This window comes from Nannobrachium achirus, assembly GCF_963921795.1.
Source record: "Nannobrachium achirus genome assembly, chromosome: 21".
Taxonomy (NCBI): domain Eukaryota; kingdom Metazoa; phylum Chordata; class Actinopteri; order Myctophiformes; family Myctophidae; genus Nannobrachium; species Nannobrachium achirus.
In genome coordinates, this window is record NC_137828.1 from 23,114,864 (window position 1) to 23,129,094 (window position 14,231).

At 42.9% G+C, this 14,231-nt stretch overlaps 1 protein-coding gene across 1 annotated transcript; it reads right to left on the minus strand.

Moving 5' to 3' along the window:
* Nucleotides 1-8,502: 8,502 nt before the first annotated feature.
* Nucleotides 8,503-12,221, minus strand: LOC308306642 (calmodulin-alpha-like; the record flags this gene model as incomplete). Its single annotated transcript, XM_080751683.1, has 2 exons — nt 8,503-8,717; nt 11,972-12,221. The coding sequence occupies 2 exons, from the start codon at nt 12,219-12,221 to the stop codon at nt 8,503-8,505; spliced, it is 465 nt and encodes a 154-aa protein (XP_080607809.1).
* Between the last annotated feature and the right edge of the window lie 2,010 nt (nt 12,222-14,231).

Consider the following 14,231-nt stretch of genomic DNA (forward strand, 5'->3'; position numbering starts at 1 on the left):
AGAGAGGGAGAGGAGAAAAGAAGAATGGTTAAATGGTGCATTTATACAACGCTTTTTTTTTATCCAAAGCACTTTACAATGTGCATTACATTCACCTATTCACACACTGACAGCAGAGGAATTTTCGTTGATGTGTGAATGGGTGAATGTAATGCACGCAAGGAAATACCTTTCCAACCGGCTCATCAGGAGCAATTAGGGGTTCAGTGTCTTGCTCAAGGACACTTTGACACTAACTCCCGGGATCGAACTGGGAGTGGAAAGTGGCCGCTCTACCTCCTGAGCCATGCCGCCCCAGAAAAGAAACATGTCAACATGTCGGTACATATCTATACTATAATTTTGCGAATGTCTGTCTGAGTGAGTGAGTGTCTGTCTGTCTGTCTGTCTGTCTGTCTGTCTGTCTGTCTGTCTGTCTGTCTGTCTGTCTGTCTGTCTGTCTGTCTGTCTGTCTGTCTGTCTGTCTGTCTGTCTGTCTGAAACAGCGTTTCTCCTCAGTGGCTGGAGCAATTGATCTTAAATCGCATCACCATTAGCAGATGAACACACCTAACATAACTGTGAAGCCCGTTTGTCACTTTCACAAATCATAAACTGTATATTAGCATTTTTATGGTGTATCTATATCTATTTAGCCTACAGTACCTTTTGTGACCACACATGTTAAGGGAGGGGCGCTGTTGTTCAGGCCATGCACAATCACACACAAACCCACACACACACACACACACACGGGGGGGGGGGGGGGGGGGAGTGTGTGTGTGTGTGCAGGCGGGCGGGGGGGGGGGGGGGGGGGGGGGGGGGGTTCTGGCCCTGTTACAGATGTTGTCCAAAAATCATGCAGATCGGTACACAGTATCTCTGTAGCCGTTAAATGGAACGGGTATTTCTTACATTGATGCTCCTACATATTAGCATGCAAGCACCAGTTAAAGTTACTTTCCATCCCTCATATACTGTGTGCACAGTGCACATCCCATAACCCACACACTGCACATCATTTCAGAGCTCATATCTTTGAATGTTTTTTGGGGCCGATCCCGGTCACCAATTTATTTTCAGCTGATACAGATACTGATTTATTTTCAAGGGAAAATATTTTACCGTTGCTACTACAGTCTCCTTTGAATGGTCTTACCCATACCATATTTATGACACAAATTTGTAACTTAGTTTGCCCTTTATTAACCTCACTCACCTCTTGAAAAGGAGGGAGCTCCAAATATTATACATACAAGCTCAGATAGGCATCATTACTTTTGCCATAACCACCTGCATGTATAGTGTGGAAACACCGGGCCCCACTGTGCTGCATCCCCGTACACCGAGGGGAACCGAGTATATCGATGAGTGTTGGCTTCAGTGCATGGTCTGTGCTTGGACAGCATACAGCTGGACTTGAACCTGCTTCCCTTACATCCAGGGTCTTCAACAGGGGGTCTGGGACCCCTAGGGGGTCCTCACAGTTACTACGGCCACCAAATCTTTGAGTGATTGAAAGTTTTTTCTTCTTTTTCACATTAACCACTTGAACCCTGTGTCCATATTCTGAGAACTTTAGCCAAGAATAAAAGATCTACAAGCTCACAATGCCTCACACTGTGAGGCGTTGTGAGCTTGTAGATCGTCTATTTTTATCAAAGAGGTTTGGTGTAGAGGAGAAAAAGAGCAGACTAAAAATAACTGAAAACACAAATTGACATGAATCCAAAATACACTGATGATTGCGCTGTCAAATGATGACACTATGGAATCTATGATAAGATTGTGGGGGTCCCTGCTTCATCTCTCTCTCAACTAAGGGGTCCTTGGCCTGAAAACGTTGAAGACCCCTGCCTTACAAGGTCGACTAAGTGTCCACGTCTTACCCGCTTGCCTAATTCACCGCCACATATTTAGACATGTTTCTGTAGTGCTTTTAAGTGTGGTGTCTGGATGTCAGTCTTCAAAACTTGCGTCAGAGTAAAGATGGAGGAATTCATTCGTCGCTGGTCGGACGGACGCACTGTCCGGACACGGTTGACCTCGGTTTCGGAAAACAACGAAGTGTTGATCAAATAGAATACTTTTTCTTGCTTCAAATGTTTTCAAAAAAATTATTGAGAGCAATATTTAGCTGCAAATTACATTGTGTGTTTGTTTACATGGCTGTCATCTTGCATACAGCACAAAATCCGGCAGATGGAGCAGAATCAGCCCACCAATGTCACATAGTGAGTTTGTGTCCCTATAGACACAAATGGTGCCATCTTATAATGAGCATGAGGGCCAATTATATATAGGGTAAGGTTGAAAATGGGCGAAGTGGTCCTTTAAGTACAGTACCTGAGTAAATGTACTTACGTTACTTTTCCACCACCGGATCCAAGACATGACCTTTGATTGACTGGTCATGTTACCCAATCAAAGCCTTTCAATATATCTCAGGTTCAGGTTCAGGTTCAGGTTCAGGTTTATTGTCACACGCATATCCATACAGGTACAGACATACAATGAAATGCCTGTGCCAGGAGCACTCTCAGCCTTATTACACACAAAAACAACAACCCAACAACAAGACAACAACAAGTCACCCAAGACAACCCAAAAACAACAAAAACCATACAGTAACAGTGTACAGTTTAAAAACTGCGTACAGTGCACATGACTACCTACGTCTCGCTTTCATCTCTTCGTTAAGCAACCTGATTGCTTGAGCATAAAAACTATTACTGAAACGAGTGGTGTGCGATGAGATGCTCTGGTAACGTTTTTTGGATGGGAGGAGATAGAACAGGGAATGGGCGGGATGACTGCTGTCCTTTAAGATGTTCTCTGTCTTTTTCTTACAGCGTGTGTTATATATTGTGTGTAGCTGCGGTAATTCTGTGCCAATGATTTTGGCAGCTTTCTTCACAGTCCTCTGTAACTGTTTACTGTCTTGAACAGTCACGTTACCAAACCACACTGTGATGCATCTCACCTCCTCGTGCCCTGGCGGTGCCATGGAGGAGGAAGCATTCTGACACACCGCCTGCCTGCCTATCAAATATTAATGTTGGCGTTCATTTGATGAGATTCAGTGGCAGAGCAGAAGTACGGGGTGGGTCATGCTTATATTAATAGTATCGATCGCCCTCCTCTGATCCGAGTGCCTCAGTGTGCTTTCTCATCTCTTTATGCATGAGGGGAGGACACGCTGTGGCTGTGAAGTAGCCTGTTGTCAGGCAGAAAACTCATATCTCCACCTTATTTAAACTTTCTTTCATTTTTCCTTTTCTGAAATTAAACACCCCTAGATATTGTCATATGACTGTGTCGCGGAAGATTTGCCAACATAGCAGATCTACAGGCTCCTGAGCTTGCAGATCTGCTATTTTCACTATAAAGAGAATGCGATGTCACACCATTGGATGGTGTGGACAGGGCACGGGGGACACTCGTTCTAAATACCTGAACATTTGCGTAAGTGGAAGTGGTTACGCGTGTCTGTCTGTGCGTGGGTTTTATTAATATAATTACAAAGCTTCTGACTAAACAATAACTGCATGGGATCCATTGGAGTCTTTGTCCCGTCTTCAGAAAAATAACGGTTTCGGAACTTGCAAGGTTTCCACCCGACTGCAACGGTCTGGAGATTTTACAAAGATCCCCAGACCTGCAATGATAGATAGATAGCCTACAAAGCAGCCTGTGTAATCAGCATCAGTGCAAGAGTAATAGAGTCTTCCTCTTGATTCTAATGACCTCTCTTCCACCCCAATCAGCGACTTTGGGAAAGCGTAGAAGTAGAAGAGAGAGAAAGAAAATGATTATCGGTGCCCGTCTGTAGTTCCTCACACTGGTCCCCAGGGAGCGTTGTTTATACCAGCAGACAGTTAACAAGTCCAACACGTCCCTCATTAGACAGCTAGAATGACAAGAACGCCAGGTGAATCCAATTACTGCAACTTCTTGGCAGAATAGAAAGCCTGTGCTATGCTGTAGCAAAAAAAGGGCCCTTAGGGGTTAATTCTTTAACTTTAAGATTAAAAGTGACCCTCATTATTTCTGCTGTGTAGGTAGTCTAGGTACAGACTAGATGGTCCATACAGTTTCTATTCCGGCCCATGGCTCGTCTGCTCCCTTTCCTGTTACCAACCAAGTTTCTTGTGTGCTCCTCTGCTGCTGTCACTATTAGAAAACAAGTTATGAAGGTCTTACTTGCTTTTTTTTTTTTCCTGCAGGGAGTCTGAATCAAATTTGTTCATCTGATGATTGCTGGAAGATGTCTCAAAATGTCATTATAGATTAGTAATTGCTGTCCTGTGTTTAGGCAAGTAAAATTAATTGGGTAGTTCTTTTGACACTAAGGTACTGGAATAATGCAATTACTTGATTATAGTATAGTCAACATTTTGGATGTACATAGATGAACAGTGATTTATACTTTCATAAAGACTTGTTACAGGGATTAGCTGGGTTAGGTTACAATCTGAGTTACAAGTGTGAGTGGCGAGTGTTATCATTTTATTTGTTAAAATAAGTGTTACATTGCTTTATAATCTGATGACAATCATTGTTATATGGAGTGTTCAGTAACATGGGTCTCCCTGTTTCTCCAACTCTTTAGTAAACTGAAAACATATTCCAGACTCAGAACACTCTATTGGAGAGTCACGTCATATCCAATTCCTGGAGACAAAATGCCTCTAAAAACTGCCCACCAGTTTTGTGTGAAATGTGAATGTCTGCGTTAAGAAGCGGGTCCCACCAATCTGTCCCATAAAGCACAGGCCGACCTGGGATTCCTGCAGCCCCCTTTAGATTAATGGGGACAGCCTCTGGCCTCCGGTTCACCTCGTCCTCCCACATGGCCATTTGAGAGGCCAGATGTGTGGAAATAAAGGGGCCGGAGAAATCTCCGTGCTGTCACACGTCACTGTAATGGTTTCTAAGGGACGTCGCCATCATAGAAGTTGCTACAGTTCAGTTTCCGTTATAATAAAAGTCTGTCCTTTTGGTGGGGGTTGAGGGAGAGGGTCGTTCAGAGGCCTTGGAGCAGAGGACTGCTGCTCTGTCTGCAGCCAATAACGTGTCAGTTGTTGTCAGCGGAGAATGATTGCTCTCGTTAGCAAAGACTTAGCAAGCATTATATTTACTAGTGCAGCGGTTCCCAACCTGCAGACCGGAGCCCACTGGTGGGCCGTTAGGATATTACGAATATTTGGCAGAACTTTTAGTGACAATACATATCGTCATTGTCGGGTGGAAACCTCGTATCTCCAAGTTTCAAATTTGTACGTTCTTTTGCAAAGTAAAGCCCTGCTTCATCATCCAAGGCCGAGGCCACAAAGGCCACAAAAGTAGTGAAAACAGCCGATCTACAAGCACACAACGCCTCGCGGTGTGCTTGTAGATCGGCTGTTTTCACTAGTTTAAATCATTTTTAAAATGATAAACGCAAAACGAACGGTTTTGGATATACAAGGTTTTCACCCGACAACGACGATATACAGTATATGTATGTATGTATCAGAGGCGTTTGCAGGAATTAGATTCAGGGTAGGCGAAATGCCAGCCCCCCCGAAATGCCAGCCCCCATCTGTACACAACAACAGTACTTTTTTTCTTTGTCATACTTCCCAATAACTTTGTAACCTTAGAGAGGTGGTGCCATAGTTTTTGTACCTGACAACCAGGCATATAATGAACTGGTGGGTGGCCCACATAAAAACATCATTTTAACACTGCTGTACACTTTCTTTTTTGGGAAAAAACCTTCCTCCTAGTTTAAACATAATACCCGATCATCATATTTTAGGGGGGGGGGGGGGGGGGGGGGTCATGGCACCCCATCTTTAACTGCTGTGCCGCCCCTTTGGCTCTCTTGGGATAATAAAGGTATCTATCTATCTATCTACTATACCTTGGAAATCGTTTTGGCCAGCGGCGGCTCCAGAGAATTGTGACTTGGGGGGGCTATGGGGGAGCTGGCTTTTTTTAGAGCGGGGGCCAAATCGTGGCAACAAACAATAATGAATAGTACTAATATGACAAACGTGATTCACTTCGCACCTAGGTTATGGATAACTGAACAGACCAGATCATTGGCTGTTTCTATAGCTCCAAATCTGAGGACTGTAGGTGATCGGATAGGGTTTTTGTGAGGCTGAAGATGCTTTCCACCATAAAAAGTATGATTTTAGTATGGTTTACATAGCGGTCAGTCAATTGTCTTTCACATATTCATATACATTTTATTTATTTATTCCTTAAATATTTTTCACCAGTATTGGGTTTGTGGGGTGGGGGGGCTTAGGGGGTGCTAAGCCTTCATCAGGGGGGGCTAAAGCCCCCTCTAGCCCCCCCTGGAGCCGCCACTGGTTTTGGCAATACGTATATATTGTATATCATTTTTATCTTAAGTATGACATCATTTTGTAGGAGGAGAATTTCTGCCCCCAGTTTCCGTGAATCTTTTTACTATTTTTACTATTTACACATTTTTCTTCTCTTTGTTGTTGAAAGGAAAGTGTTAGAATTATACTTTAGTCGTTATTTTCGTCTCGGATCTGTTGAAATAGCGAGGGAAAGAAAATGCTCTGGGGGCAGAGTTCTCCTCTGCCTGCAAAATGATGTCACGGCTTAAAAGCCCCTATCTATCGACCTCCTGTTAAAGATACTTTTAATGAGGTTCTTACACTAACATTAGACTTGATTGATAAGGTACACAAGTTAATATGTTTCCTACTAGAGGATTATGACATTGCTTTGTTTTAGAAGCAAGGGGAAGAGAGTGAAAGATCAATAAAAGACAAGATTGCAGTACAAGTATACATATAAAGGAATAAGAGGTTTTCTTTTGTTTTTGTTTTGACATTTTATTCTTAATTCATTATTGTAGAAGGCATAAAGTTAGTCGTACATTCCAAAAAATCGCACATATCTCCTTGTATGTGCCATTCTTTCCGTGACGTCAGTTGCTTTGTGTGTATGAAAGGGGTCTTCAACGTTTTCAGGCCAAGGACCTCTTAGTTGAGAGAGAGATGAAGCAGGGACCCCCACAACGCTGTCATAGATTCCATATTGTTTAATTGTTTGAAAGCACAATCATTATTGTATTTTGGATTCATGTCAATTTGTGTTTTCAGATATTTAAACACTTGATCTGTCAGTACTTCTCCCCTCTACACCAAACCTCTTTGCCGAAGAGCCTGTAGATCTGCTATTTGTTGGCTAAAGTTCTCAGAATCTGGTTAAGAATCTGGCTAAAAAGGAGATTTTTTTTTCTTTCTATCACACAAAGATTTGGAGGACCCCCTGTTGTAACTCTGGGGACCCTGTTGAAGATCCTAGGTGTATGACAGTGTGAGCAAAGATCTCCAAACAATGCTAATTATTTTGGCTGACACAGAGTGAAACGTAGGAGGGGTTTGCACCGCTCAAAAAGAGTCGCCTACACACCAGATAAACCGGCTCAGTAGCCTTGTGGTTAGAGTGTCCGCCCTGAGACTGGGAGGTTTTTTGATCTCCAGCCGGGTCATACCAAAGACCCAGTGCCTTCCCTGCTTGGCACTCAGCATCAAGGATTGGATTGGGGATAAGTCCCTGCGACATACTAGCGTCATGTCCAGGGGGTGTACTTGTACATCAAGCTGCCTCACGCTACAGAAACAGGAGATAGGCCTTATGGGCCTCATGGTTCTGCAAGGCTTACTTATTACTACTACACACCAGATAAAAATAAGAAACAAAGTATTGAATTTGTTTGCTTTCACCGCCAATGCGGCTTTCTGGTATAGCCTATACTTGATCTGCTATGAAAACTTAGCAAACAATAAAAAAGTAATATTGAAAGACCAGAAAAAGCACAAATAAATAAATAAATAAAGCAAATGTATTTTGCGGCTCCCGACAGATTTATTTTCCCTATTTGTGGGCCAAAAAATTCTCTTTTGATAATTATTGTTGCCTTCCCCGGGTATACCCGGTGCGCTGAGGTTAGACATTATAGGCCCTATTTTCGCCAAGCTAACCCTAAACTCCTAAACTTCTTTGCCTTTTATTACTATTTACAATTAGGCAATCTACATCGACACGTTGTGAGCTTGTAGATCAGCTGTTTGAACTATTTAAAAAAAATCTTCTTTTCAAAATAGTAAAAAAAAAGGCACAGAAGTTTAAGGCTTTAGGGTTAAGCATGGACAAAAATAGGGCCCACGGTGCGTGAGTATAGCAGCTAGATAATGTGTTAAGCCTTAAGGTTAAGGTAACTTTCACTGGTATAATCCACAGGTAGGTCCATGACGTTTATGAAGTCAGCCATCTACATATGACATTATCTATGACATATGAGATGACCCCATATTTGTGCAAGAACTCCGATTTGACCACCATTCATTTTATCAGCTTAGTTAGGGTAGACAATCAAGCCACTGTTATTCAGAGTAGGAGACAGCCTTTGTTTTATGACTCTGAGAAACTAGTTGATTAGTAGTATTAGACTGGAGTCGATAAATGATTAGCATGGATTCCACGTTGTCAACAAATGATGTCTGTCATTTGTTGGAACTCTTCGTAGCTGATCTGCCCGTCACCGTCAGTGTCTGCTTCTCTGATCATCTTATCCACGTCCTCATCAGTCGGTGTCTCTCCCATGCTGGTATAGGCATGGTTCAGCTCAGTAGGACTGATGAAGCCATTACCGTCCAGGTCAAAGGAACGGAACGCTTCTACCATCTCCTCCTCTTCGGCGTCTGTGAGAGTTATTATATACAACGATAAGTACAGGGAAACTGTATTGTGTGTTTACCAGGAACGTGCAGAGAATGTTGGCAGGGGAAATTTCTAAAAGGGCCTTTGGTGAAAATACCTTAAATAGCAGACCTCCAAGCTTACAACGCATCGCTCTGTGACGCATTGTGAGCTTGGAGGTCGGCTATTTTCAATGCTTGATTTCTACACAGAGAGGGCAATTCTTTCAACATGAGATGCTGCATTCAAGTTCAGGAGAGTTTGGACAAGGAAATTCTCTTGAATGCTGCCTTCAGGTATGGCATGGAAAGGGGGGGGGGGACATTTGCATTTCTTTCACCATAGTAAAACTGCATTCATGGTCTGGAGAGGGCACTTTTTACACTGATAAAAGGGAAGGGGCTCAAGCCCCCTTTGATGTCTATGTGTGCACGTGCCTGGTGTTTACAAAACTAACTCAAACTAACTAAAATCATTCTTAGTTTGAGTCTTTGTTAATATTTCATACATAAGTAAACTATGCTAGTTTTAAGCAGTAAATAAGAAACCTTCTGAAAATTGCAGATCTACGTTATGAGCGAAGACATGTTAGATCGTCTTCTTTAACTATTTTTCTGAGCTTCTTGAATCTTGCCCCAGATTATCCTATGTTACAATAAAAAATAAAAATAAACTTAAAGGACAACTTTGTTTTTTTACAACAAGGGTTCATATTTAAATTTAGATTACATTATGAGAAGATGAGTGACTTCTTTCTATCCTTTTAGCAATTTTAGTATTTTGATTTCAGTGGGTGGGGGCATGCGTACAAGTGGCTAAATATGTCTATTTAGACACAATAAGCCGACAATTTCTTTGTTACTTACACCAGCCCCCATAAGTCACATCTGCCCATGAAAGAATGCGGTGCATCTTGGGAATGGGCTTATTGTGTCTAAAAAATACATATTTAGCCACTTGCATGCATGCCCCCATGCAAATTGTTAAAATTACTAAAACAATATAAAGTAAATGAAAACATTCTAACGCTCATCCTTTCGTTTCTCTAATAAGAAGGGAATACTGTAAAAAGTCAAGGAATAAATTCCTTACCAAAAAAATTCTTCACCAATGTGTTTGTAAAGGTGTCTCCACAAAGACTGAAATTCAGTTTCCCTGTCTGTTACAGCTGATGAAAGTTGGAGTCCCATTAAATTAACTATACAGGATAAAACACACCAAAATAAATATGCTTTAAAGGGCCTACACCATGCTTTTAAAACTATATTTTTTGTATAAATATATGCTCAAAATTGAGTCTTAGACAGGTCTTAACCCCCAACACACACCCTGACCATTCCTCTTGTTTCTTATAGCTGTGCTATTATTAGGCCCTGCAGCTGCAATACCAAAACGGCCTTTGTTTGCTCAGTGGCGCATCTAGTGGGGTTTTTCCACCCTCCCCCTCTCCAACGTTGTCGACAACAAATAATGTAATATTGGGCCAATACAAAAATAGGATAATGTTCCAGCTCTGATTATAGCCTACTGTAGGCCTATGTTGTATGATATAAGCCTACTGTCAAATCCTCTTCCTCCTGGTTGGAGGCTTGGAGCGTTTTCATCTGCAGCGAGAGAGAGGAGAGGCGGGGTGTGGAGCTCTTTCTAGCCGGAGATAGTGAAGGGAGATGCGGGGTGGCCAGCTCTCTATAGCCGGGGACAGCGATAGAAGAGGCGGCGTGTAGCCGTGGATAGAGAGAGGAGAGGCGGGGTGTGGAGCTCTTTCTAGCCGGGGACAGTGATTAAGCTCTCTATAGCCGGGGAGAGTGAAGGGAGGACCGGGACAGTCTGCTTGAGCTGCTTGTCGCGGCCAGGACCGCCGCTCTGTCCACCGGGTCGGAGCTGCTTGTCGCGGCCGGGACCGCCGCTGTCCACCGGGTCGGAGCTGCTTGTCGCGACCGGGGCCGCCGCTCTGTCCACCGGGTCGGAGCTGCGGCGGTCCCGGCCGCGACAAGCATCTACTTGGTTAAGAAATCGCGGTGGATTCGGCCACCACGGCTCGCTCCCACCCGGCCACCGCGGCGAGCTCCGCGGCTCGCTCCCACCCGGCCACCGCAAGCTCCCACCCGGCCACCGCGAAAAATTTAGGCCCAGGCTTCAGAAGGCCTCGGATCATTAAAAATAGGTCTTTTGTTTCCTTGTTAGAAGGGACGAAGCTTGGGTCCTCGCAGTCTATAACGTCACATTTATAGTGCAATCCAGGAACGTTAAGACTTCTCCTTGGACATGTTGATAGCAAAAATGTTCATAGAATAAGAGTGAGCAGCCCCAGATCAGTAAGCCAGCTGCAGATGGAAGTGGAGGCTAAGCAAATTAGAAACAAATGAGGGGCTGGGTTTAGAAGAGTAGCTCTGGTTTTTACCTGAAGGGCGGGGGGGGGGGGGGGGGGGGGGAACGAGAGTGACGTCACTCTCGTCAACTCTCAGAACAGCACTGTTCTGAGAATCCGTGGAAAGCTTTTCATCTCTGTCTGCCCAAAACCAGAGAAAGACACAACGGTCAGAAATATGACTTTGTGAGGATAGAAGGTGCCAGTGGGACCCCAAAAAAAGGTTTTAAAATAGAAAAAGTGAAAATTCATGGTGTAGGTCCTTTAAGTAGCATGTGAGGGGTCAGACTAGGGGTTTTTAATGATTCTGAATCCATTGCAAGCATTTGTTTTGCACGGAAAACATTCCTTGGGGTCAAGGCGGCTCCCACAAAAAGTGATGACTCATCACTAAACAATAATTGTATGGGGGTTGTTTTTACCCCAAGGAATGTTTTTTGTGCAAAACAAATATGCTTGCAATGGATTCAGAATCCTTAAAAAAACAGTTTGACAGCTCACATGCTACTTAAAGCATATTTATTTTGGTGTGTTTTATCCTGTATAGTTCATTTAATGGGACTCCAACTTTCAACAGCTGTAAGGGATTCTCCTAGGGAAACTGAATGTCAGTCTTTGTGGGATGTGTTACTAGACACCTTTACAAACACATTGGTGAAGAAAGTTTTTGGTAAGGAATTTATTCCAGGATATGACACTATTTCTGACAATATTCCCTTCTTATAATTACAATTCTAAAATATGAACCCTCGTTGTAAAAAAAACAAAGTTGTCCTTTAAAGAAAACAGCCTTTAAAAATAAGAATTTAAATAAACTAGCAAACCCCACTTTAAAAACAAATTAAACCTATATTGAAATCTGAAACATGAGGTCAAAACAAAACGAACCTGGGTTTGTGTCCTCCGCCTTCCGGGTCATCATGGTCAGATAATGTTGGAAGTCAATGGTTCCGTTGTCATCTGCATCTACTTCACTGAACATGTCCTTCAGTTCCACCTCTCTGGCGTTCTTCTGACCCAGTAAGTGCATGATGGTACGAAGATCTGTGGGGCTGACGGTGCCGTCCCCGTCCTTGTCAATAATCGAGAAGAACTCCTGGTACTCTGCAATCTGTTGCTCTGTCAGCTGCTCAGCCATTTTGTATACAATGTCGCACTTTATATCTCTTTACCGTCTACTCTCAGTTCATCTACGTCCCCTCTCTTTTAGTACTACAAAGTGATGGAGTGCTCACGAAAAAAAAAGAAGAAACAAAAAGAAATATCACCCATGTGTAAAACTGATGTGACAAAAATGGGTTCAGACTGAGCAATATAGCCTTGTTTTTCTCCTTTCTGAGGGAAAAAGACCTGGTAAGGATCTGATGCAGAGTGTGTCTATGTGGCTGGACTTGTACGGTATGTAACACAGATTGAATGCACAGGGAGGGAATGTAGCTAGAACTTGCAAAACTGCTATGTAAATTCCTTTCAGCCTGTTCTTCCAGTGATCCAGTAATTGCGGTTGGACACTCTCAGTATCAGGACAGTGACAAAAGACTCAAGTCTGTCTTCAGAGTATGTAAAACCCTTTTACAGACTGGTACCAGAAAGCGATCAGGAAATTCAAAGTTGATTTGTGAAAAAGATGTTATGCTACAAAGCACCCTAAACATTTAGTAGTATGTGTTTTGGAGTGCATGTGAGTGTATAATGTTATATCAATTGTGAATGGCCATTCTGTGTTGGCCATTAATTTATGTTTGCATATTGGTTCTAACTGTAATACTGTCTCTCTCGTGTTCTTCAGTGTTGTCATCAGTTTCCTATTATCCAGCCAGCATCAAACCCATCTTCTGAGTGCAGTAACTAGTCCAGTGTTGGAAATAGTATACTTTTTTATATTAAAGCTATACTGTGTAAGTTGCTCAACTAGTGGTCAGTAGCTCTATAGCAAACCGCGGTCGCGTCCGCGTCTTTCGGCCGTTTTCGCCGCGGACCGGGCCTCACACCCCCGCGTCTGCATGCCTCCACCTCGCCGAGATCTATCTTTAGAGGGGTCCCTGGTTCCTGTGCGTTCAGGCATTCCGGAGAAACGGACTCCTTCACCCGAGTATGCTGTTGTTTTGTTGAGGCAAGCTACTTCCTGAGAAGACAGCAAGATGCGCTGTGATTGGCCGGCAGTGTATAACCCTCGCTGTGATTGGCCGGTAGTGTATGATGACGTAATTCTTCTGTGAAAACCGGACCCCGGCGAGGATCACAGAAAACATATAAAGAGAAGGCTTTAGAAACTGAAAATAACGGAGTGGGTGTTCTAAAACTTTAGCGATTTAACAGTTAGGACAATTTTAAGATTTGTTTTATAAAAAAAGTGACATGGTATAACTTTAAGCATACCTGTATGCTGCATAAAGAATATGTGAGCAAACAGTGGGATTCCGTTTTTTTTGTATTTTTTGTTTAGTTTTAGCTTTTTAACTCTTTTTCTCCCCGCCAATAGACCGTTTGTCAGCCTTCTGATTGGTCCCTGAGACTCCCTGACTGGCCAACCAGAAAAAAACATTCACTTTTTGCTATCGGGGGTGGAGTTTGTGCAGTGGAGAATGTTGCTTCAGCCTTTCAAAAACTGTCCGCAGTGCGCGACACGGAGATCGGCCGGTACGGTGATAGCGACGGCAAGCGTCAAGCGATCTCGCTCATCATAACGAATAAGCTTCAACAAACTCGTTCACATGTACCTTATCAATGGTCTAAGAGTCACGATTGGGTACATATAATTTAAATGGGCAGAATTACGAAAAGCCAGCCTATTATGTGAGGAGAAACATTCTCTCTGTCCTCTTTCTAGTACCCAAGATGCAATGCGCTTCTCTTTCTCTCTCTGATCCAGAGGATTAAACTAATTAAAACATTTATTTTTCGGGGGAAAACTACTGTTTTGCTATGTAATTACTGTACCTTTTTCTTCCCTTTTTATTAATATCACGTAGATGTGTTTTTTGTGGTACTTTATATAGCTGTAATGAGGCTATGAAGGGAAAAAAATCGCATCCACTACCACTATAAAAGAATCTGCAAAGAGGATTCTGTCCCACTGGGATTAAACAAATTAAAACATATATTTTTGGGTAAATCCCCTGTTTTGCAATGTAACTACTGTACCTTT